This window comes from Syngnathoides biaculeatus, chromosome 22 (assembly GCF_019802595.1).
Source record: "Syngnathoides biaculeatus isolate LvHL_M chromosome 22, ASM1980259v1, whole genome shotgun sequence".
Classification (NCBI taxonomy): Eukaryota; Metazoa; Chordata; class Actinopteri; order Syngnathiformes; family Syngnathidae; genus Syngnathoides; species Syngnathoides biaculeatus.
This window is the reverse complement of record NC_084661.1, coordinates 8,171,875-8,198,164: the sequence shown is the minus strand read 5'-3', so window position 1 is coordinate 8,198,164 and position 26,290 is coordinate 8,171,875. Positions and strand designations below refer to the sequence as shown.

Sequence of the window (26,290 nt, the reverse complement as noted above, 5' to 3'; positions counted from 1 at the left end):
AGAGGAGCCTGTGGTTCTCCTGGCCAACGATGGAGAACACATGAAAAGATTTCAAAGGATGAGCTGAAGGGGCGCGGGGGCAAGATGCTGCTGAGCAAAGTTTGCATGCCTTTCTAGTGGGATTTTTTCATCTTTGGACTTTTCGGAAAAGACCTCAGAAGACACTGAAGGAGAAGGTGAGAGCAGTGATTCGATTTCTCCTTCATGGTGGCACTTGAAATTCGGTCAAAATTATAGGCAGTGGCAGTAATATTACTTGAAAGGTGGGGGGGGGGGGTGTCTGTAATTGGTTTGTTTTGGCTGCATCCAAGAAAATAGTCAACTGACTTTTTTAAAATGATGACAATGCCCCTCATTTTGCTTCTAATTGCGAGATCCTTTTTTTTTTTAAATAGTTCTACGAGGCACTCGAGTCCTAATTAGTCGTTGTTGCTACTTTTCAATACGCGGTTCCTGGTCTGCTTGTGGTCTTTACATGTATGAGTTTTTTTTTTGTGTGTGTGTGTGACTCATCCACACTCAACCTTTGTTTTAAGTCAGTTGAAAAAACAAGAGGACACTTTATTTAATGTCCCCCCACCTCACCCCCCACAACACACAAACAAATATGGAATACTTAAGAACAAGTCTCATGACCTTATCTCGTTATATTGCGGGCAATGTTTGACCTTATTTGTAAGACGTGTAAATGAGCATCTGTCAGAATATTAAGGAAGGGCGGCCAACCAAGAAGGTTGCATCTTGTTGTTATTTTGATTGGCTTCATTTGCATTCGACAGCCTGAAGTGCAATTTTTGTGTTGTGAATTTTTTTGAACGGCATCCGTTTTGACTTGGACTAAAATTTAACTTGCGTAATTGTCTTCCAGGTGAAAGCGGCCCATCGGACAGCGGGCCCCAGTCGGCACCATGGCGCCAGTCCTTCCGCCCTCCCGCCATCTTTTCTTCCTCTTTTACCTCTCTTCCCTAATTATCCAGCCCGCTGTCACTCAAGATCCGTCCGTCACCACGGTGACGGTTACTGAAGACAGCCGCTTCGTGGTGCCTTCCACACTGGTCAACAATACAACTCCCACCTATGTGGAGACCACCCAAAACCCGCTTCAAGACACGGGCTTGTCCACGCCCTCCAGCGGAGGCGATGTGGACGACGAGGACGGGCCCCCTGTTGGCGGGACCCGTTGCCAGGGTTACTACGACGTGATGGGCCAGTGGGACCCGCCCTTCAACTGCAACGCCGGTGTCTTTTTGTACTGCTGCGGTACCTGCTTCTACCGCTTCTGCTGCCAGTTCCGGCAGCAGCGGCTGGACCAACGCATCTGCTCCAACTACGACACGCCCATCTGGGCCAACACCGGCAAGCCCGTGGCCGCCGTCACGGAGGGCCAGGAGGACCAGGAGCGTGACCGCACGCACCTCATCGTCTACATCATCTGCGGCGTGGTGGCCATCATGGTGCTAGTGGGCATTTTCACCAAACTGGGCCTGGAAAAAAGCCGCGGGGGAGGCCCGGCATCCACTGCCGCTGCGCCCGCTGACCTCAACTCCAGGTAGGAGGAAGTTTCTAATGTCTTTGTTTTGATTTCCCCATTTTTGCTTTGTATTTCACCCCTCGCGTAACAGTTGCTTTGCTTGTAAACACAACTTATATCTGAAATAAAACAAACATTTTGAAGAACACTAATTGAGTTAGCTCTCTTTGACGCAATAGATGTTTAAGTTTCCCTTGAGGGTGATTTTGTTTGTGCAACATTTCCCATTGCAGTTAGATGCCGTTCCAAAAGAAACAAAGGCGCCGGGATTAAGATGGTAAAATATGGAGTTTGCGCCATCCGCTGTTCTAGCAAGACTTTCTCCAAGATTTGAGAGTATTAAGGCCTTTTTGACTTTGAAACTCGAGAGGTCAGAAATCATTGAAGGACTCATCCAGCAATGCCTTCTCAAAATCCAGAAGCAGTCAATAAAACAAATAAGACTGTGGAGTGTGACTGATTGGTTATTTATTAATGCACGCATTAAAATACATGAAAGTCAGAGCAGTCAAGTCCTCAGGTCCCACGCTCCTCAGGAAATGATGGGTACAACCCCTTTTGCTTTCATCATGGCTAACCAACCTCCACGGCCCGTCGTTCTTTTCAAACATTTACGCACAGTTCCCTTCTTCACTCGCTCGGTCACAAATCACGCTGCGTGCGTTCTTCAGAAGTCCTCGAAGCATTTTCCTCATCAAACCAATGTCTCGCCCTCAACTATTCTGCTTCTTCTGCCCCTCACCTGCCCACCACCCCCTTTTCTTCTGAACAAACTTCAGATGTGATCAAGGCCGAGCTACCTGCTGTCCACCCACTATCATCTTTTTCATTTAACCTTTCGAGCTCCGCCCCGACTCCTAACATCCCCATCTTCCATCATCACCCCCTTAATTCTCATCATAAAGACCATTTTAGTACAGCTGCTTCTCGTTAATATTTCTATTGCTCAAATCAGTGGCCTCTCATTTCCACGGATTACCCCCTCCCGTTGAGATTAAACCAGTTTCTCCGAGATTACAGTTTCTGTGTCTCCGGACTCATTTAGTTAATAAGTATGCTGACAGAAATCCCAGCTTCATGCATCCCGCACGTCATACATTCTGTGAGCTCTTCAAGTGGTGCAAAGTGTAAATGCAGGATGTACATCAAGCCACCACCCACTTTTGCCAAAAACACAAAAGTGTGACACTGCCGTGCTTTGAAGGCGACTGTCGCGTTCAGACGTTTTACACTGAAATCTGCCGCACGGCTAAGATGATTAACGCTCTTAAATCCCCGCCGTTTTCCTCAATCAGCTTTAGAACCAAAAAATCCAAAGTGATACTACGCTAAGATTAAACACGCATACCATTGAGAATGTTGCTTCTCAAAATTGGCTTGAGTGTGTTCTTATTCTTATCAGTAAATGTCGTCATTGTTCATCCAATGAAAAATAAACACTTTTTTACTCTCTGTATAGATGCACACACACACTGTGATTTATAGAATTAACAACAAAAATGATGGTGATGGCATTTAGGTTGCATGAGCGCGGTTCACATCACCAAAACAGCCACGAGGCGAGATACACGCGCTTTTTAAAGTCCAAAGTGTGAGGATTCAGCAGAGGTCACATGGTGCGAGCGTGCGGGTCTGAACGTGTGTGCCCGCGTGCAAACGTGCGCTCGTATGCCCGCCTGGCGAGTCCCAATGAGATGATCGATCTTCAGTATTTTTATTTACGTGTTGGTTGTTGTTGTTTTTTTGACATCCATGAAACTGCAGTATATGTTTGACTGGCTTGCACGTGTGCATGTGCACTGGTCTTATTAGCCACCATGTTATGTAATGAAGGACAAAGTCACTTAAAGGGTCCCACTGCTGACCCAATTTAAGTCAGATCGATAAAAAGTACTCAATGCAGTACATATGGACGTGTGCGACAAATAGGATCGTCTTTACACTCGTTAGATTAAAGCTTTTTGTCATTACTTTGGAAATTTAAGGGACAACTGTATGTTAAGGTATTTACTCTAATGGCAGTCACTCACAATGCGATATTAGAACAGCGCACAGTACTGCAAATTCACAATGGTGGATACATTGGAAGAAAGCCTACTACAATTCATAGTAATGTCTTTGCAGGTGAAGCCAAACATTAATTACTGTACTGTCACTTTCTCTCATAATGTTACCATTTTCATGAGAAGCTGATCTCCAGTCTACATTTATTTAAAAAGTAAGCAAAAACAGGTTTTGTTGCAATAGGCTTGCTGTTCAATGAATTTCATAATTGCATATTCTACTACACCATGTAAAGTTACAGTGTATAAATATGCACAATCACAAAATCTAGAAAGTACTTTCGAGTAATAATGTCCATATTAAGACAGACATACAAATACAATTTAAAAAACATAAACTTTTATTCAACAATCACATGGAAAACGTATGTTTGACAACAGTTGATGACATCATTAAGTCAGTCTGCCTTTAGAAGGTTTGAGAGAAATAATTATCCCAGTTTACTTTTCTGTAAATATATGTATATTGTATAATGTTCAAATCAAAAACAAAACGTGGAACTTTTGTATCGGAAGAAAATAAAAGTCCCTTTGATCCTATGAAAGCAACCAATTAGTTTTGAGAGAGCAAATCCAGTCCCGATTCAAGCGCTGTGGCATCGAGCGCAGCCGCCAGCGAGCGCGTGTATTGACAGAATCGCTGTCCGGGATCAGCTCAGTTGCGGTTGCTCGCAAAGTGGACGCTTGTCGGGATCTCAAATTCATGTTTTTGCGGTGGTGGGGGATGGCAAAAAGTTGGCACACTTCTGGTCAAATGCCAGGTTTTGTGATGTCAGTGGCATGCACTGAGATCACATTTCATCAACGCCATAACGCCTTATAGACGCTCACATCCTCCGGGAGGGATTGAGGGTTCAGTGTCTTGCCCAAGGACTCCTCGGCAGTCAGAGCTGGGATTCGAACCACCTGACTCCCATTGAACATGGGTTTGAATGTGATTGGTTACGCCTGCATCACCAGTTATGCTATAAGAAATTCTGCAGACTCGCAACCACAATATCCATCAATCTATTTTCTTTTGCCGCTTATCCTCACGAGGGTCGCGGGGACTGCTGGAGCCTATCCCAGCTGTCAACGGGCAGAAGCCGGGGTACACTCTGAACTCGTTGCCAGCCAATCGCAGGGCATATAGAGACAAACAGCCCTACTCACAATCACACCTCGGGGCAATTTAGTGTCCAATTAATGGTTGCATGTTTTTGGGATGTGGGAGGAAACCGGAGTGCCCGGAGAAAACCCTCGCAGGCACAGGGACAACAACCGTGCCGCCATCTCATTTTATATCAATAAAAACATAGAACAAACAAACAACCAGAGAGTTTATATTGATTTTTTTTTTTAATGGATCCAAGAATGGTGCAGTTAGTAGATGAGCTTTGTCTCCTCTCCTGCTGCTGCCGCTATTTTATTTTCCAATGACTTCCACTAGTTTGAAGAAAGACGCACTCCAGGCAACTCACTGAGGTTTAAACGTCTGTCATGTGAAAAAAAATATATTTAAAAAAAAGAACAAGAAAAACAAATGAAGACATAGATGAGATGAAGAGTTTTCGGGAAGTTTCTGTTCCTCTCTCGCCCTTCCCTCCGAGGGTGGCGCTGTCACTGTCGATCACCTCTCACCTGTCACCCCATTCCGAGTTTATGTCGGCCTTTGCACGCATTTACACTCGTCGGCAAATGTGTTAAAGCGCCCGTAAATGTCGCACGTGAAAGTGCAATTGTATCCCCTTTCCAATCTGATCACATCTACGTTGACAGCTTTCAATTTCCTCCCTCAGGTGACTTTTTTTTTCTTCTTCTCTCCGACTTCTGCGTCTGCTGCTTGCTTGTCTTCAGTCTCGCCGAGCTCCGCCGGGCCCCCAAAAACACTTCAATGTGGGTCAGCACTTTTTTGTTTTAGCTCTCTGCTTTTGTAGATTTCAAGGCGACGCAGGAATGCGTCACATCTAAACGATTGGAAGCTTTTTCAATCTTGAGGACTAGCATTTTAATGTTTTATTTTTCAAGTTCATAAAAGACGTAGGGGGAGGGTTTCAAGTTCATATGAGTCCCACGCAGAAAGACTTCCTGGTGTGTGCCACTTGGAAAATGTAAAATCACCACACGTGCGTCATCATCAATCCCATTTGTTTCACAGTATTACTCCATTTTACTTCTATAAGCCCAACAGCATTGTGACCAAGCCAATCTTGTTGGTTCGATCTGACTTGGGACCAAAAGGTGCAGACATTTGACCAGTTTTAGTTCAAAACGTGTCTCCCTGATTGCCTGAGGAAAATAGAAGTGAGGAAAGTCGTTGTTTAAAATTTCTGCAAATGGTGACAGATGCGTCATTTTAACGTGAGTTTCAACTTGATTGGTTCTGAACACAGCCACATTCCAGTCAGAAGAGGGTGTGCAGATTTGTGCACCCGTGTTGTTTCAGTTGTTTATTTTTAGTTCCACGCTCCCAAAAAAGAATAAAAATGGAATTTTCCTGGCTATAGGTTAGAGTAGTTTGTAGAAAAAGATTTTACATGTTTTTTCTTGGCACACAATGGCTCAGCTGGTAAACTACTGGCCTCACAGTTCTGAGGTCTGGGGTTCAATCCTGGAACCGTCTTTGTGGAGTTTGCATATTCTCCCTGTGCCTGCGTGGGTTTCCTCCGGGCACTCCGGTTTCCTCCCACATCCCCAAAAACATGCAACATTAATCGGACACTCTAAATTGCCCCTAGGTGTGATTGTGAGTGCGATTGTTGTCTGTCTACATGTGCCTTGCGATTGACTGGCGACCAGTTCAGGGTGTGCCCCGCCTCCTGCCCGTTGACATGCAGCTGGGATAGGCTCCAGAACTCCCCGCAACCCTTGTGAGGATAAGTGGCTAGGAAAATGGATGGATGGATGGATGATTTTTCTTGTCAGGGGTGTGGCGACTTTTTATATCTACCATATTGACGTACAGTTTCAAGTTGACTAATCTATGGCTAAAATGATTCTTATTTTCGTCTTTATTGTATCGGTGAGTGCGATAAATCTCTTTGATGAAGAAACTGAGTCGACTACAGAAGCGAACGGAAAATGACGGCTGCGAGACGGAGAAACTTGCCAAGGTCACTTTGTGTTTTCACTGAAGCATTATCTCAAAAGTGTTGTGTTTCCAGATAAACCACACGCTGTCAAGTAAAATTTGGCCAAGACATGCGACCTAAGTCGATTATTGCACTGACGGGGGCAACGGAGGACCATCACTGATCTGTCAGTGTGAGTTTAAAGTCATAGAGATGAAATAAAGTGTGGTGGCCAAACTGCAAGGGCATGTGCGTGATGGAAGTGGTTAAGAAATTTATTTGACCACCGCCCGATACAAAGTTGGTGCCGCAGCTGTCCTAAAGTAACACTAATGTTAACTGCCAACATTATCAAGCAAAATATAAACATTTTTGATAGTTCCGCTCCATTATCGTCACTCAATCAAATCAATTAAAGCAATCAAATGATGGTGAATGTTAAACCGCATCATGACATGATGTCTAATAAGCTTGTCAAGCACCAGATATGTGCACCACAGCAGTCAGTAATAATATTGGCTTTTATTAATCAGCGTGTCTGTGTTGTGATGTGGCCGACGTCGTTGTTATTGATCGTCACGGGGCATTAACGAAGTCTCACCTCCCTGCGGCTGCAACGCGATCCGAGGGTGTGGACGCGCTTGAGCACCCACAGCTGTCAGCCGTCTTGTTACATAACATTTCAAGGTTACGCGTGGAGTGTTTAAAGTGAAGAAAGTAAGTATTTGAACACCCTGCTATATTGCAAGTTCTCCCACTTAGAAATCATGGAGGGCTGTGAAATTTTCATCGTAGGTGCAGGTCTACTGTGAGAGATAATCCAAAAAGAAAAATCCAGAAATCTCAATGTATGATTGTTTTGTGTGATACAGCTGCAAATAAGTATTTGAACACCTAAGAAATCCCGTGTTAATATGTAGTACAGTAGCCTTTGTTTGCAATTACAGAGGTCAAAACGTCACCTGATTTTCACACAATGCAGGAGGGATTTGGCCCACTCCTCCACACAGATTTTCTCTAGATCAGACAGGTTTCTGGGCTCTCACTGAGAAACATGGAGTTTCAGCTCCCTCCAAAGATTTTCTATTGGGTTTAGGTCTGGAGACTGGCTAGGCCACGCCAGAACCTTGATATGCTTCTCATGGAGCCACCCCTTGGTTTTCCTGGCTGTGTGCTTCGAGTCATTGTCATGTTGAAAGACCCAGCCACGACCCGTCTTCAATGCTCTGACTGAGGGAAAGAGGTTGCTCCCCAAAATCTCACAATATATGGCCGCGGTCATCCTCGCCTTTATACAGTGCAGTCGTCCTGTCTCATGTGCAGAAAAACACCCCCAAAGGATGATGCTCCCACCCCCATTTTTCACAGTAGGGATGGTGTTCTTGGGATGGAACTCATCATTCGTCTTCCTCCAAAGACGGTTAGTGGAATTATGACCAAAAAGTTCAATTTTGGTCTCATCTGACCACAAAACTTTCTCCCATGACTCCTCTGTATCATCCAAATGGTCATTGGCAAACTTAAGACGGGCCTTAACATGTGCTGGTTTAAGCAGGGGAACCTTCCGTGCCATGCATGATTTCAAACCATGACGTCTTAGTGTATTACCAACTGTCACCTTGGAAACGGTGGTCCCAGCTCTTTTCAGATCATTGACCAAGTCCTGTCGTGTAGTCCTGGTCTGATTCCTCACCTTTCTAAGAATCATTGAGACCCCACGAGGTGATATCTTACATGGGGCTCCACTCTGATTGAGATTGACCGTCATATTTACCGTCTTCCACTTTCTAATGATTGCTCCAACAGTGGACCTTTTTTCACCAAGCTGCTTGGCAATTTCTCCGTAGCCCTTTCCAGCCGTGTGGAGTTCTACAATTTTGTCTCTGGTGTCTTTGGACAGCTCCTTGGTCTTGGCCATGTTAGTTTGAGTCTTACTGATTGTATGGGGTGGACAGGTGTCTTTATGCAGCTAACAACCTCACACAGGTTTTTGAAGGTCAGAAATCTAGCTGATAGACAGGTGTTCAAATACTTATTTGCAGCTGCTGTATCACACAAATAAACCATTGAAAAAATCATACATTGTGATTTGTGGATTTTTCTTTTTAGATTATCTCTCTCGCTCACAGTGGACATGCACTTACGATGCAGACCCCTCCATGATTTCCTAGTGGGAGAACTTGCAATATAGCAGGGTGTTCAAATACTTATTTTCTTCACTGTATAAGTGAGCGGTTCATATTTTCTGTGGTTTCCTAAAGCGGCATTTCATGCTATTTCTAATTGATTGATTGCATTTGGGGATTATTTGTGCAATACTAACATGGACAGGCAGTTGGCTGCTCTCATCATTTTAAAGTTTTTGTACTTCTCACCCTAGCGCTGCCATTTTCCCTCTTTCAAAGGCATCCCCAAGAAAGTAGCATGATGCCGCGCCAATGCTCCATAAACACTGCATCGCTCGGGGACAGGTGCGCTTTTTGTTGAAGATTAAAAGTCCAAATCAGCAAGTTTTTTGAGCGTCGAGCCAAGAGAGGCGCGTGTGGTAGCCCGAGGCGCCGCATGGCAATGAGTCTGAGTCAGAAACTGGAGGAGACGAAGACCAACGGCGTGCTTTAAAGAGAAGGAGGAAGGAGGGAAATAGACGGATTTTGGAACAATTTGAGTTTGAGGAGGGGATGATGGGGGAGAGCAGAATGAGAAAGGATTCTGGGGGATAAGTGCTTTTGTCGCGCCAAGGCAAATATTTAAAATGGGACTAGCCTGCGTCAAAATTGAATCAAGTCTTTGACTCGCACAAAAGGATTCGCAGTAAGATGATTAAGATCGCAACTGATTGGAATGAATGAATGTAATTTGCTGGCGTGAACGAGAGCGGCTCACGCTCAACGTTCAAGTGGGGCATCCAATCCACGATTCTCTCCACCTTGAGTGATGTACTGCATCATAGTCATTTTGTATTTGGCTGATCAGGCAATTTTATAGTCCCCGCTGCTGTCCCGTTTCCGCATCTGGGACGCCGCAGACCACCGGGCCGCGCTTTTCTACATTGGTGTTAACTAGCTGCCGCTTGCTGTTACTGACAGCTCAGCTGTAATCTAGGTTTGTGTCTATATATGTGTGTGCAAGCGCTACTACATGAGCTTCATTAGAAGAACACAAGCGCTACTGTTTGAATTATTGATCAAGGGGAGTGAATGGCGTCATTGCTAAAATCAGAAAACAGTGTTAATGTGTGTAGTACCGTGTGTGTGTGTGTAAAAAAAAAAAAAAAAAAACCTCCAGATCCGAAAAGGACCATATTGCATGAAAACTTGCCCATATGTTGTACAGCAAAATAAGCCGCCAGTCAAGTGCGACTGGATTTCAGCCTTGAGCGTGGCAAAACACGAATGTTGGAAGTGTGCCTCTTGTGTGTGCCTTTTTTTGGGAGAAAAATATGAAAGCATTTCCATTCATACATTTTGTTAGCCGCTTATCCTCACAAGGGTCACAGGGAGTGTTAGAGCCTATCCCAGCTGTCACCGGTGGGAGGCAGAGTACACCCTGAACTGGTTGCCAGCCTATCGCAGGGCACATAGAGATAAACAGCCACACTCACACCTAGGGGCAATTTAGAGTGTCCAATTAATGTTGCATATTTTGTGGATGTGGGAGGAAACCGTAGTGCCTGGAGAAAACCCATGAATTCACAGGGAGAACATGCAAATAGCATTTTCCCTCCTCTCAAGTGCTCGTTTTTTTGTTTTTTTTTTACAGTTTTAAAATTCAAGATCATCAAACAAGTATAATTGTCAGACAAATATAACCCAAGTAAACATGAAATGCCATTTTGAAATTATGAATTTATTTATCAAAGAGGAAAACCTATTGAAAGCTACTTGGTGAAAATCCAATTGCCACCAAAATCGAATAACTAACCTGAAAGCAAGCAAAATCAAGAACCTAAGTTTAGTCATTATTGTCATTAGTCACGAATGAGTACAGCATTGTACTTCGGTACCTTATTGATGAAAAACCCAACTGTTTTCTTGCCACCCAGGACACTGACTGACCTGCTGAAGCGACAGGGGGGAGAAGTGAACTCACTGGAGAACGCCGTGACCAGTTCGCCCAGCGGAGGCAGGGCCAACGGCGTCTCGTCCAGGATGCAGCGCAGCAGGAGCGGTGAGCTAAAGGGGGGGGGGCAGCGGGAAAAAAAAAACACAGGTTGACTGGCACGTACTGCAATTGAGTTGAGAGCAAAAACAACGTCCAAGATGGTTACCGGTTGCGGTAATGTCACCCAAATGGCTCCAGAATATTCCTTGCGCCATGTTGGGGAGTAATAAATAATAAAGTGACACTTGCATTTCATGGAGCAACATAGTACATTGAAGGGCCAAAATATAAGTACACTAATCGAACACCTGTTGGGAATTTCAACAACATTACAAACACTTGTGAGTATGATTAATTGAAGTTATATATCATATTACTATAAACATGTACTCTATGTATTCTTTCTCTTATTCACCTGCAAACTCAACCTGTATATATTTGCTACCCTCCTCCGATATTTAATTTATTTTTTCATTTGTTTACATTATAGGATGTGTCAATCAATTTATTCCTCAGCGCATGAAAAAGCCCCACGATATTTTTTCTCCCTCTCAGCTATACGACACATGTGCTGCATAAATTGCAGCACACCAACACGGGCTGGAAAGCGGGGGAGTCAAAATCTGTCGCTCTTGTTCGTCCCGGGGGCTTTTTATACTTTACCTCGCAGCTACGCACGTCAGCCATTTTACATTTAAATCAAGGTCACGTTTACTTTGGATCGACTGGAAACTGCTTGTTTTTCTAAGTGGAATAACAAGTGTTTACCTGAATAATCTGCGCTTTTTCAAGTAGTTGCTGATGTTTATTACTATTATTTTGAGACGTGACTGATGATACCAAGGATGAGGAATTCTTGTTTCCCCATACACAGGTTTTTGTGAAAAATGTGAGTGAAACGTACAGTAATCTACATTCCATGATGTTGGTTGATATCAAACCTGATCTAATTTTAATATATTGTTTTTCATGCCATTATTTTACATATCATGTATTGTGACTTCATTTGTTGCCATTTCTGGTTGTGAAATTCATAATTTCAAATCAAATCAAATTAAACTATTTGGCATTTGAATATGACTTGGCAGATACGTAATGGGGAGGAAACAGTTTGTGTAGTTTATAGATATGACTATACTTTATTGATTTTTATTGATTGGCATCATGTCACACATGAACTTAAAACAGACAGCCTAAAGGCAAAATTCAAAAGTGATTACTGATCATTTTGGATTTTAAGGGGTGATGTAGTGGCCGGCTAGTGAGTGGAAAGTAGTAGTAATGAAAGCACATGCACATGCAACGTGGCAGGATGACAACACACCCTTTCTTATTACTATGTAAATGTAAGCAGACGAGACCCCTTTGGGCTCCACGTGCTATTTTCTGCACCGACAACATGCATACGAGCCATGTGAAGGAGGTGCTACAGTATTTAGCCCCTTGCCAATATGGTATTCGACCGTAGATTAAAACATGTGCCGCGTTGTTTTTATCTATGCTGCCCATGTTTATTTTTATTCACTGGGGTTAGGACGCCATGTGAGCATGCACGAGAGTTTTTGTATGTGAAGGTGGGGGGTGGGAGGGCTTCACATGAGTGCCCCCCAGCTTCAAATACTTAGTAAGGAGATTTTCACAAATTTCTAATGATATGAATGGGACACGTTAATCCCCAGTGCTTTACTGATTACTGCATACGCTTGAAATACTTATCTTATAGTCTCCGAGTTGCTGGTATATAAAGTACAGGTTTTAAACAAAGGTCATAAATATTGATGAAGTCAGGTGGTTTTACATTTCTCTGGTGTCAATGAGCACCAAGCATCAAGTGTAGTTGTGTTTCCTTTTTTGAAATAGGTTGTGTAAATAACATTTGACAGTACATTATATTTTTAGATTGGGTATACAGTAATTGGTATTTAATACTCACCAGCCACAACATTCGGCGCACCGCACACAGCTGAGCGCGACTCACTTTGGACCATTGGGAAAAAAGTCGGACTTTTAGTGATTGGCCCTTGTGCATTTAAAACAATAATAATAATAATAAAGCCGTGATAGTCTTCACAGCACATCACATACTCTATACTTGACAGTCCTTTATTAATTTTTATTGTACCACAAGCAGCATGGCAGGATTGTCAAAGAAGAAGAAGATGGGCCGCCGAAGAGAGGAAAAGTGATAAAAGGAAAGAATTTTGATATTTGAGAGGCTGTTGGCAATGATTTATTTACTCTCTACTGTACTTTACTGTACTTGCGTATTTTTACTACCGACACTTTCCACACTTCTCTTTCGTGCACAGCTACATATGATGTAAATATATCGAGTATTACTGTAGAACCAATTATACTATACATATTGTATCTACGTTACAGGTACAGCTTAGCGGTGGCTGGCTGTAAATCTTCGTACCTGGAAATGTGTTTTTTTGTTGTCAAAGGTTGCGTGCATATGGAATTATTGCTTGAGTTATTAACTATTATTGTAAAACCCAATATCCAATCAACTCTTAACAAGCTTTAATACAAGAACTCAATCGCAGTTTCTGCCGCACAAATTTTGCTTGAGAGACATACAGTGCAGTATTTGTTTACCAATAGGTTTACGACAGTGGTTATCATAGGGGGAGTCGTGAAAAACTGTACAAACGAGTTATTAATCTGTATTAATGTAGAGGAGGAGAGCTGTACTGAATCAACCTGAGAGGTGTTTGCAGTACAACACAGTGTATGTTTGTACATTCTAATTTCATTTCAGCTAGGAGTGGTCATTATGTACACTTTTTTTTTAGATATTTAGCAGTGATATGCATGAATATAAAACTTTTAAGTGACTGTAAATTCCAAATAAGGTGCATAGCTTTCATTAGTTTTTGTTGGAAGTGAAGTGGACTTCAGTATATTCATGCGACATCGTCAGCTGTACAAGAGTTTGCACTCTCGGCCCTCTTTGGGATGCAACTCTCTGAAATTTGCAGGATTTTTAAGCAGTTTTGGCTCCTTTTAATTGGATTGTAATTCATTTCCACATTTTTTTTTTAAGTTAGGTCGAACCCGAGGTGAGCCAAAATGGAACATTGGATAGATTGCATGTGCTCCAAACAGCTGAGCAGTATTGGTTTTTCCAAAGTAGAATAGACAACAGGGGGTCTTTTGGGGGGTGGGGGCTGAATGCTGATTACACACACATATGCAGGGTAATTGAGCATGTTTAAATTGATGAGGGCCAAGTGGTAAAAGGTCTACTGACATCCCCCTAAAAAAAAATGTCAGAAACCTTTCAAGCCAAGTAAAGTTTTGAACATTTCTGTGAGCTATTAGCAGATTAGCGACGTTCAGTTCAGGATGGGAAACAGAAATATGGTCCAATATTCTCCAGCAAACATGACTCATTGCAGAAAAAAAAAAGCTGGAAGCAAGTGAGGGGGGGAAGCTGACCTATTTAACGAACACGACTGCAGAAGCAACGTGACAGAAGAACAGCACATCATCAATACACACTTTTCACCTTTATTTGAACTTCGAACCCTCAGCAGTGAAGAGCAGTCGCTCATCCGAAGGCGTGTCCGCACTCTCAACTCTCACGTGAAAAGGCTCGAACGGGGAAAACGATTTCTTGTTAATTAATGATGCCAATGCGAATCTGCGCTCTTGTGCTCCTGTGACAAGTGTTTTTGCCTAACTCACAACATCCCACGCCGCCATTACAGTAACATAAAGACTTTGGCGTTGCAGCAAGGACGGAGAAACTCCGCGTGCATCTTTGCGCCTGTTTCTCATTTGTACCACTGCAGTGTCGCAAAATACACACAGACACATTTATATTTCATCCAGACAAAAAGACCTCTCCGCTTTTTTTTGCTTCCCCCGTGGCACTTAATACTCTTTTATGTCTCATTACACACCCACGCACATGCACACTTTGTTAAGAAACGTGCTGGCCTTCGCCGATCTTTCACGGTCATGAGCACTCACAATGGTGCACCAGTAGAAAAAAAGTGGAAAATGCAGGCTGGTTGTGTGCTCGTGTGAAGAATTCAAACGGCCCCAGCGTATGCGGGTCCACCATCGCCACTTTCTGCTGAGTTCCTCAAGAGCTACAAAGTCAAACTATCCTCTTGTTGTATTTTATTGTATTTTTTTGTATTTGAAAGACACCGTTCGAGCATGGCAGCAGTCAATTTCCAATTGAGGGATTATAATGGGCGGCACGGCGGCGCAGCTGTAAAGGGTTGGCCTCCCAGTTTTGAGGTCAAGGGTTCGATCCCGACCCCACCTGTGTGGAGTTTGCATGTTCTCCCTGTGCCTACGTGGCTTTTCTCTGGGTGGGCACTCCGATTTCCTCCCACATCCCAAAAACATGCAACATTAATTGGACACTCTAAATTTCCCCTAGGTTTGATTGTGAGTGCGGCTGTTTGTCTCCATGTGCCCCTGCGATTGACTGGCGACCAGTTCAATGGTATACCCCGCTTCCTGCCCGTAGACAGCTGGGATAGACTCCAGCACTCCCTGCAACACTTGTCAGGATAAGCGGATAAGAAAATGGATGGATGGATGAATAATGTTTTAAGGCAACAAAGATACTGTTATGCTGTTATAACGATCAGATAGTGAACATATATGTCCTATTATTTTTCCAATTTTTACAATGTGAACGTGACAGCCACGGAAAAGGTCATTAAAACGACACACATTTTTTTAGAGTCAACACAGTAACTCAAATTGCAACAGCGATTACATTTGCGTTCTGAGTCGAGGCCCGTGTTCCTTGCGCACCTTAATTTCCCGCTGCTCGCAATTGTCTCCGGCAGATGAGTTCTTACATAACTCATTAATAATAAGTCTTCCTGCCCGGTCTTGTTCGGTGTTTAAAAAGCTCCCAGCGCCAGACTTGTTTTAATCGAGAAATTAATATGTGCCACCGTCAAAGGCCTACTTTTTTCCTTTTCAGAAATCTTGCAACCTTGGGACTTTCACTTTTGTAACACGTACTCACAACGTCACTGATGAATGTACAGGAGGAGAAAACATCCATCCATTTTCTTAGCCACTTATCCTCACAAGTGTCGTGGGGAGAGCTGGAGCCTATCCCAGCTGTCAATGGGCAGGAGGTGGGGTCCACCCTGAACTGGTTCCCAGCCAATCGCAGGGAACATTGAGACAAAGAGCCGCACTCACAATCAAACCTAGGGGCAATTTAGAGTGTCCAATTAATCCTGCATGTTTTTGGGATGTGGGAGGAAACCGCAGTCCCCAGAGAAAACCCACCCAGGTATGGGGAGAACATGCAAACTCAAAACCTCAGCACTGTGAGGCCAACGCTTTACCAGCTGCTCCACCGTGCCGCTGAGGACAAAACAGACAACGACTTTTTTTTCTCTCTCATAATCCACATATCACAAATTGAGGAGCGCGCGTGTGTGTGTGTGCGCGCATACATGTGCCTGCTGATGAAGCTAAAGATGCGAGGCAAACGGTTAGAGAGGTGTTACACCTCTCTGACTTCCACATTAATCTCATTTCAGCAGAACATCCTGCCTTCCTCCTCCTCTCTCCTTCTATCTTTCTCCGTTTTCATCATCTTAACCGCAAGTGACGCTCACTCTCTCTTTCCAGTGTGTGACAAGAGATTAGCATTCCGCAGTTGCCTGTATTGCATTTGAGCGACAGTCATTGAAGTGATGAGATGATTTGTCTTTGATGCGGTGCCCGAGTACAAATAGACTTGACTTGTGCGTGGGAAAACCAGCCCGTTTGGCCACACAAATACACAATACTTATTCAATTAAATGAAACGGCTGTGACTCAGACAGGCACTGACACGCACATTTTAAGGGTTAAAGACATTGCCGTAATTCTGAACACCACTTATTTGGTCGCTCTCTCTCCAAAGCGAATTTAACGGGCTGCTGTGTGGTGCGTGTGTGCCGCGTACATCCCCGAGGCTGACATCAAGTGCGTCGGCCGCATCGGTGGACTTCATTAATGCTAATAACCACCGCTTAACTCTCCAAGCTAGTTTTTTTTTCCATTCTTCGTTAGCCTCAGTTCATTTGGCGTGGGAATGATAGCCTGTCAGAGTTGGGGCTGTAACTTTTTTTTTTTTTTCAAGTTAAAAAAAACTGCTTTGATGTTTGTTGCAGTAAGTGAACCACCCAAGCATAATCAAGCATACAGTACATCTTACAACAAATCAAAATGCTGACAGTTTCAATGTCAACGTGGAAAACAAGGCAGAACACAAGCGGGTGGGCGGGGTGGTGAAAAATTGGCAGAACCGGCGAGCTGAGAGGTGGCGACAACAATGAACTGTTTTGAAAGAAGACAAGGAGGCGTAGAAAAAGAACTGGTGGAAAAAAAAACAGCAGGCAGGTGACAGGTGGATTAGTAAGTGGGTGGGGGGGCTACAAATGTGAACAAAACACTGTAGAAAGATACACAGATGATGTGGGAAAGGCTTCTTCAGCTTGCTCCATGAAATGCACAGCAGAACCCACAGTCTACTTCACTGTTCATGTCAGATTTTAAAGCCCGGGTGTCATCGCTATAAACATTCTAAAATAGATATTGTAATGAAAGTACATATAACAGTATTCACTTCAATGTCTATACGGAAAAAAAAAGTGAGCGGAGAGCACGTCATCCATGCACAAAGTTGCGCAATTGAGTGTCCCTCGACATCCAAGTGGTCGCCATATTAGTCGCGTCCTCTGTCCTTGACGTCATGGTCACTTCCACCGTTGAAAACGCGCAGTGCCTGCTACTATGGAACAACAGAGATATTTGCATTTTTCCGACGACGCTTCTGACACCGAAGCTGTTTTCGAAAAGGACAACACCACACAACCGAGTGAAGTTACCGGGGCGATATTACACTATTGTTTCGAGCCCTCAGGGCAATATTACACTATTGTTTCGAGCCATATTCAGATGATATGCGATCACGGCAAAACTGCATCCCCGTCCGATCCACTTCCGCGGCGGAGATGAGCCATCGCGGCTCATCGCAGCCGGCCGGTGTGGCTTATGACGGAGCCGAGCGGTGCTTTAGTCACAGTCGAGCCGGGGCGATTTATGCGCGCACCCGACTGAGTAACGCACTCTCGGCTAGGTTCTTCAGAGCCGCCCCCGTCGCAAAGCCCGACGCGCAGCCTTCGCAGAAGCTGTGACCGCTGAAAGCAGCGCCTCAGCCGGTGTGGCTGTTTTCGTGTCCTTGGTGGCATATAAGGAGGAGGTGGAGCCGAGCTATGTTGCTTTGAGGGGTATGTTCAAAGTCGCCGCAGTACTCAGTGAACACCATCGAGAGATTGTTGGCTGGGTGACGCGCACATCGACACATTTCATACCGAATCTTTTGTTACATTATGAGAGAGACCGATTACGTGGTCCGCCCCAAACTATTATTTTTTTTTAGTAGCTGTATGCGCACATCAACACATTTCATACGCGGATCTTTTACTACGTTATGAGAGAGACCGATTACGTGGTCCGCCCCAAACTACTTTTTTTTTTTTTTTTTTTGGAGCTGTATACACACCGACCTGTTATTTGGAACCCAAGAAGCTCTCATCCCCTGCACCCGTGCAATCCATTTTTCACAACGAACAGGGTCTCTTTCAAAATTCTGATGGGTAATTCCATTCTCAAGAGTGTTCAAGCAATGTCCAGCAATGCAATGACCGGTATTTTGGCTAACACGAAGGAACAATGACCTACCTTCCCGGAGGTAAAACTAAGGGAAACAAAAGAGTCAGCCAGTGGGCGCCTCTGTCCTGTACGTCACTTCCTGCTTCTCGAAAACAATTCTCTCGAGAGTATTTTCATGGCGGGAGTTACAAAAAGCTGTATACGTCAAAATCGTGTTTTGTGGTGAAAAAACACACGGGACCATATTGGCTGTGGGTTTTTCATTAATAATATACCAAAAATCATCCGTTTGACGACACTTGACCTTTAAAGAGGACGTATAAAATCGTATTGTATATATTGTTTGATGTTGTGTACAAATGGACCTTTCCGACTGGCGATCTTAAGCTACAGATGCCATGTCCCACAAGCTTCCAAAATGGCGATTAAACAGAACAGGTTTGAAGTCCATTCTCTACCCGTATTCCAGATAATATTGGGGTATGTTTTTTGCCAAATGAATCAGACTTGTCCAAGAGATTTACCGCAAGGATATGTACACGGAATTAAAATTTTGGATGGAGCAGGACGCAGAGTTACAGCGAAACGTTAGCTATCGATGCAAAAAAGTTTGACGCCTCACAAACTTCATATTGAAATCCAACAGGGTAAAATAGTGGAGTCGTACTGCACATGTAAAGCAGGGTGAGTACTTTTTACTTGGAAAGATCATGAGTAATACCATTGTAGTCTTTATAAGTGAGTGGGTGTATTCATTTGACTTGGCTCGTAATGGAACCCAGTGCTCTGTCCTAAAAGTCTGATGTGATACAAATAGGCAAACAGACATTTCTCTTGCATGACATCGCGCATTTACGTATCCCTAACTCTTTGGCATAAAACATTACACACTTCATTCAGCAGCCATTGATACACTAACAAAATGAAAGTTGTTCTCCTGCAATGTATAAAGCACTGATAATAATTCAATCATGCTGAGAGAAGATATCTCTCTCTCACTTACCTTTGAACATACAGCCTTGTGTTTGTTGGTATTTTTCACATTGAGTTGTATGTGAGGTATCCCGCGAGCTTTAATCCATCGTAGACACTTCGTCGACTGTGTTTTAGGCTTTAGAAAATGAATCAACCGGGCCTCTTGTAACCTAGCCGGATATCTTTCATCAGAATTGCACGTTCCCCAAGCGCATCCGAGGAACATTTTCTTCGTAACATTAACTTTTCCGAGCGCACGCTACTGACAACCAGCATTGCTTGTGGGACAATATGGCGGCAGGGGCGTGTCAAGCCAGGGGTTAAGACAATGTAGCTATCTGATTGGCTATTATTGTACGAGTGATTGACGGGTCGGAAAGGTCCATTGTTGTGTGTCTTGTGTGCCTGTCCACCCATCAACAGTTCAAATAAATAAGTTTATTTGAGTTGTCAGCCCAACTGTTGATAAAACATTGGAGCTAATTAGCATAATAACCACACCTACACCAAGTTTCGAAGCCAATGACTTTTTTATTTTTAGCTACAGTTGGAAAAACTGCACTCTCCACTGACTGTGTTTTTCCCCTGTTTTTCTGTGTCCCACTAGAGCAGTACCATCTAAATAACTCCGCCCGTGGCCCCTCAGGACCAGGGCTTCCTCACTCTCACAGCAACCACAGCACAGTAGGACTCAACAAGTACACCTCTCTCAAAGCCGTGGGTAAGTCGTAAATGCACGCCGTTCCGCAGTTTGACACTGACTGCAACTGGCGCGGTAACCTTTTGCGTAGAGCAAGGCAGCCAGCTAACGAGGGTATCATTGCCCGGTGGCGCCCGTAGATCTGATCTTAAAGAGGAGGCCACACTCCATCTTTCTGTTTCCTGTGACTGCTTGATGAGTCGTCTGTAAATGCTATTGAGTCATAGAGATACGGTATGAGTTTAGGGGTACTTCATTCGTGATGCTGGCACAATCCAGAGCAATGTGTCAAACGCAAGGCCCCTGGGGCCAGATTCACCCCACCACATGAGTTAATGTGCCCCGCGAAGGCAAATCATGTATGTCAACTTGCATGATTCTTGGTTTCACACTCATAACGGCCTTCTGAGGGTAACCGTAATTACGTGGCCTGCGAAAATGAGCTTGACGCCACTCATCTAGAGGACCCTAACACAAGAGCTGTATCAAACGCAGTGCCTTAACAAATAATTTTTAGTAATTAAGAGCAGCTATACAATATTGTCTGTGATAGATTTTACAACAAAATTTTCATCCACACCCTCTTGTAAAAATCCTTTTCGATTAGACTACCATGCCTCAGCATGTACAAGTGAAGTAACAAAAAAGGGTTAATAAGCTTGAGGCTTTTTTGTCAGGTGTTTTTACAGAAAATTGCCTGTCGGTTAAAGGTCACTTTTGCAAAAACCCTGTTGTTGTCCTCCAGCGGGTCTCACAGGACACAAAACTCCCTCCATCCTCGGGCACGCCATTAGAACCAAACAAACCTTAGCCAAAGGAAAAACTCTGCTTGACAAGACAGATTTTATTAACCTTTATTATCCACCGTACAAGCTACCCTCTGCACAAACGCCCTTTTCCAGCCGCGTTTTGCCCGTCACCTTCGTTTCTGTGGATCTTGCACAATTTCCAATTAGTGTAATTTTCCTCCGACATCGCTGTTAACTTTGTACTTGGTTGTACATATTATTTCTTTTTATCAAGTGGTGCTGCTACTGAGCTCACTTAAATCTAGATGTAACATCATTCAAATTGGCATGAAAAGTACATTTATTTATTATTTTTATTTATTTTAGGTAGCAGGTGAACGCATCAAGACTAGGGCAAGGTTGTTTTCATCCAAAATTATCCGCTTTGATTCTTTGAAACACAGAAATTGAGACATGGGTTTTATTTATCTACAGGAAACGGGAATATTTTGCAAATACATACAGTCAATTCCAAATAGCCATACTCAATCAAATCTATCAAATTTGGTTTAAAGAAATATTTGTCCTATGGGAGAAAGGATGAAAACTTGCACAAAGGTTGCAGCGATAACCTTAGTGTTTACTTTATTTAGATGCTTCTATTTGACATTCATGCCATCCCGCGACATACATAAACATGCGCACACACACAAACACATGTGCAGGACTCTGGGCGAGAGTATTTATAAACCATCATTGCCACATTACAACACCCTGGCACACGTACCTTTCGTGTCCGTCACGTCCCTTTGTCACATTTTCTAGATTCTGTCCTTTGGGATTTGCGTAAAGAAGAATTAAGCTAATGCGTATCATCATCGGTTACTTGTTTTCACTTTTTTTGTTCAAATTACTATATGGTGGCATTGCTTACAAAATGTGGCAGGTGGTAAAAATGGACACGGCATGAATTGTTTCTGATGGTACATTTTGTTTACACATTATTGGCTCATTTGGATGTGACTGAGAACTGTGTCAGATGGTGAAAAATAACTTTGAATTACAAAAATATGAAAATGGACAAAAGTTGCACGAGCTCATGCCCTCACTCCTGAGATTATTTGGGAGAATTCAGTCATCATAAAATAAATCGACCAAACAACTGTATTTATGCATATGTATGACTTAGGTAAATGTATATGTATTTACTTATTGATGGAAATCATCCCAGTATTTTTATTCGGCCCCGCCTGGCTGATTAATTGGCTCGCTGATTTGACCAGTCGATATTCACATTTGTTTGTTGTTGTAATGTTAAACAAATACTAATGGACAAAGTATTGTATAAGGTGGCACGGTGGGTCAGCTGGTAAAGGGTTGGTCTCACAGTTCTGAGGTCCCGGGTTCGATCCCGGCCCCGCCTATGTGGAGTTTGCATGTTCTCCCTGTGCTTGCGTGGGTTTCATCCGGCCACTCCAGGTTCTTCCCATATTCCAAAAACATGCAACATTAATTGGACACTCTAAATTGCCCCGAGGTGTGATTGTGAGTGTGACTGTTATCTGTCTCGATGTGGCCTGCGATTGTCTGACAACCAGTTCAGGGAGTACCCCGCCCGCCTCCTGCCCCTTGACAGCTGGGATAGGCTCCAGCACTCCCCACGAACCCCGTGAGGATAAGCGGCAAAGAAAATGGATGGAGGGAAAGTATTGTATGTATTATGACATTCTGATAATAAAGCAGACGGTGAGTAGTTCCTGTGGAATTATACAAATTGAAGGTCACCGGAACCAAAGTAAAGTGGGTTCAGTGAAGTAAAGAAATTACCCTGAGAAGTCAGTTCAGATGGCTACCAGAACAACACCATTACAAGGTCCTCAACTTTCTTGCCTTCTTTCTCATTTGCAGCGGAGAGTGCATCTCACAGTTATTACAAGAGCTTCCCACTCATGGACTTTGCTCACTATCAGGCGCCCGCCTTTCAGCCAGCGCCAGCGCAGCCCAAAGAGAAGTCCTACATCCACCAGCACCTTCCATCTCCATCCAACCTCCATGCTCCCCTCTCCATCTCCATCCCCTCCAGTCATCTGGAACACTCCCACCTCCCAAAGACCACCACGCACCCGTTGCTCTCCAGCTCGGCCTTTAAAGCTTGGGAGCCGGTCGGTCGCCACGTCCAAAGGCAGAGCTCCGCCCCGGGGTCCGGGCCCACGCACGCCTCCCACTGGAGACACGGGTACTCCACCCGTCGGCAACAGAGCATCGAGAACATGCCAGATCTTTTTAGCCAGCCCTGTGGAGGGATGTACGCGGGAGGTGTTGGGGGCCACGGGATGCATTTTCACATGCAGCCGACCTATTACCAACAGGCAAATACCAGGAAAAAGAACTACGCCACACACAGTTCGACAGAGGTGACAGTCTGAGTGATGTGGTCTGCCGCAGTTTAGCATTCTGAAAGCTGGTGCCAGGGAGAACACCAGACGGACTTTGAGATTGGTGAGCCCAAGAGTTACAAAAAGGGGAGGAATAAAATGAAGGGAGTCAACAAAATACAGCAGATGGTACACAGAGAACAGTAACTTTACATACCAACAAGTATATTGTACTAAATGTGTAGAGTAGCTGGAAAGAACTGTAGCAAGGTTATTTGAAAACAACTCAGGTTCCTTCCGATCACCATCGCCCATCCTCTGACTGACTAAAACAACTTCAGATTCAGCACCATAACACGCTTTCCTTTTTCCACGCAGAGGGATTGCATCATAGATTAGCACAGAGACAGAACGAGGATAGGGATTTGTTTTATTTGTGATAAGTTTTTTTTTTCCTGGGAATTGACCAAAAAAATAAAAACAAGACATTTGTTTCTTAAGTGATGGATTACATAAACTTTTCACACCTTTCCTCAAACCCTAAGCCTTTCCACATTCTGGAAATAGGCCAGTATCCTTTATCCTCTTTATACAATAAACATTGCATAGCACACTTTTGCAGATGCTTCGCTGAGCCTATTATCCTTGGGGGAAAAAAAATGATACTTTGCATCTCATTGTCTACCTCTATGCACAGCTGGCTTCCCTGTGTAACTTTTGCTCGGCTCTCGAACTTTCCCACCGTAGCTCCACTGTGTAGCGTTTAGCTTTTGGTACCATCAGGCCAAGCATACAGGGACAGCAGCCCCCGGGGCGACATTAACTCAACGGTGAGGACAATGCCACCATCACGTCAACTCCCATCAGGCGTCATCGAAATCCACGGAGGGGGAGAGAGGAGGGAAGGGGAGCTCGTAAAAGCCGGAGGCTCGGACCCTTTGGAAAAGAGGAGAAAGAGGGAGGAGAGAAGAAAAAATAGAAAACACACTATGTTTCCCTTGCTTAAGGGGAGGAAAGGCAAACGAGTCACTGTGAATCTGAGTTTCTCACTACTGAACTGTCTGGGTCATAACGTGGAGTGTGCGGACCTGCGAGGACACTCGTGTTATTTTTTGGCCTTTGGGCACTATTGCAGTGAAACAAGTGTGGGCATTTTCAAGCCGGGAGCTTCAAACAACACCACCGGAGCCTGGATAGCAAAAGACGCCACGCGGTTCTACGCGCTGATGTGGACAAGTTAATCTTATTTGTTGGTGAAGCTCAGGAACCGCACAAAGACGTGTTTAAAAGTGTTGTCATGATACGGGATTGTGCAAACAAAGTGAGGCTTGAGTGAGATTCACAGCAGAATAAAACAAATCTGAAAACTGAAATTATAATCAAACCTCTGACCAATCACCTTACTTTTGCAGCGAAACATCCTGCCTATATTAACACACACCAAAAAAAAAAAAATCTGCATCCAAAGCTGAATCAGACTTGCAAAAAATGATGACGATACTGTGATGTATCTGACAAGCAAAAAGATGGAAGATTTTGTGGTGCCATACGGAGCTCATTGGCAGTCAAATATTCCTGGGAGGTATCACAGGATTTGTGTTTACAAAAAAACATATTGACAGTACAATGGGTCAAGCAAGACATGTAAGTGAGATCAGTGCAAGTATTTTGACACTTCCTCTAGTAAATCCTGACTTCCTATATTATGTAAATGTGCCAAGTTTCCACATACACGAAAAACAAAACAAAAAAAACAATGGACAACCATGGTTCACCTGTTTGTTGTTTTTCATTTAAGTTGCTCATGTAAGGATCTTCTGGTTTTGATTATACAGTTTTATCAAATGAGAAGTATGTTACACATCTACAATCATGCATTTTGTCCATCCAATGACTGCTTTCATATGTATTGTTGTCTTTTAAAATTTGGGGGGTTTGTGTCATGTTTTGTGAAAATCTCCGCTTTGTAAAACTCAAATGTGAAGCTCCGTACCTTTTGTACACGATTAGTTGGAAAAGGGCTTTCCGTAGTATTTACTGTATTCCTTAGGATTTATTATAGTTGATGTCAGAGTCAAACAGAATTTATTATTTTGTATAGTATGCGCTTTACTTCATGTGCAAATGAGGTGGTTTAAGTAGGCCTTTGGTACTGTATGTTACATTATTCCAATGTAGTTTATGTTGCAGTGGTACAATTTCAATATGGCACTAGAAAAACAACCACAGGATCGCCATACAATTGAAGTTATTATTTTTTTGTGTTAGTTTTTTTTAGTATTACAACCTGAAGAAGTGACAAGCGGGCAATGTATTCAACGAAGAAGTGTGCATTATGTAAAGCCCCCTGCAGTTTAAGTGTGTAATTTGTAGCATCTCAAACTGTACTGTAACTTAAATACGAGCTACAGCAAGTATGGAAATATGACATAGGTAACAACTTGATAAGAACAATTACAACCAACTAAATCCACTATGGAGCAAAACCAAGTACTACTGTAATATGTTTTCGACAAAAATAAAGCAGCAGTAACATTACTGTCCTTTGCAGAAACTGTACAGTAACCAATTCAACTTTTTAAGAGATTAATTAAAGATGGAAAAACTACTCTGAAGTTTATGTACATTGATCAAAGATGTGCTTGGCCTTTCTGAAAAGGTCAACTAGCGGTTCACTTCGTCGGGAGTTCACAGTAATAGCACAAATACTACAGTGTTGATGGTATTGGTTTATTGACCCCGCCAACTTTTGATTGCTGTTGTTCGTTAACAGAATCACGCACAGCACAAAACATTTTACGGAATTTTGCAGTGGTAAAAGTTCCAAGTCAGACATCATTGTATCAACATAAATGTGCAAATGCAAGAACTGAGTACACTTTCAGTGGTATCGACCACTTACATTGGGGTCAATGATGAGGCAGATGCAACAGATGGGGTGTAGGAGCCTTGCTTTTTTACTTTTCTATTAAACACGACAAATCCTGGGTCTTCAGATGGCATACATTTTGATAGTTGGATGAACCCAGAATACCTTGAAAAAGAGCACACAAGTAAAGGCAGAAGATCCAAGCATCACAAGGAAGTTTGCCAGGAATGAACCCATGACCT

At 43.4% G+C, this 26,290-nt stretch overlaps 1 protein-coding gene across 1 annotated transcript; it reads left to right on the top strand.

Moving 5' to 3' along the window:
- Positions 1-94: 94 nt before the first annotated feature.
- Positions 95-24,517, top strand: shisa8b (shisa family member 8b). The gene is made up of 5 exons (XM_061810373.1): positions 95-176; positions 869-1,549; positions 10,687-10,811; positions 19,984-20,097; positions 22,713-24,517. Exons 2-5 carry the CDS (start codon positions 909-911, stop codon positions 23,228-23,230), a joined length of 1,398 nt encoding a protein of 465 aa, XP_061666357.1. The 5' UTR covers positions 95-176; positions 869-908; the 3' UTR covers positions 23,231-24,517.
- The last annotated feature ends 1,773 nt before the right edge of the window (positions 24,518-26,290 follow it).

Excerpts from the sequence above, each read along its gene's own strand:
- shisa8b (XM_061810373.1), top strand. The coding sequence starts at position 909 with ATGGCGCCAGTCCTTCCGCCCTCCCGCCATCTTTTCTTCCTCTTTTAC. Across the intron at positions 1,550-10,686 it reads CCCGCTGACCTCAACTCCAG|GACACTGACTGACCTGCTGA; the intron begins GTAGGAGGAAGT and ends CTTGCCACCCAG. Across the intron at positions 20,098-22,712 it reads CACCTCTCTCAAAGCCGTGG|CGGAGAGTGCATCTCACAGT; the intron begins GTAAGTCGTAAA and ends TCTCATTTGCAG.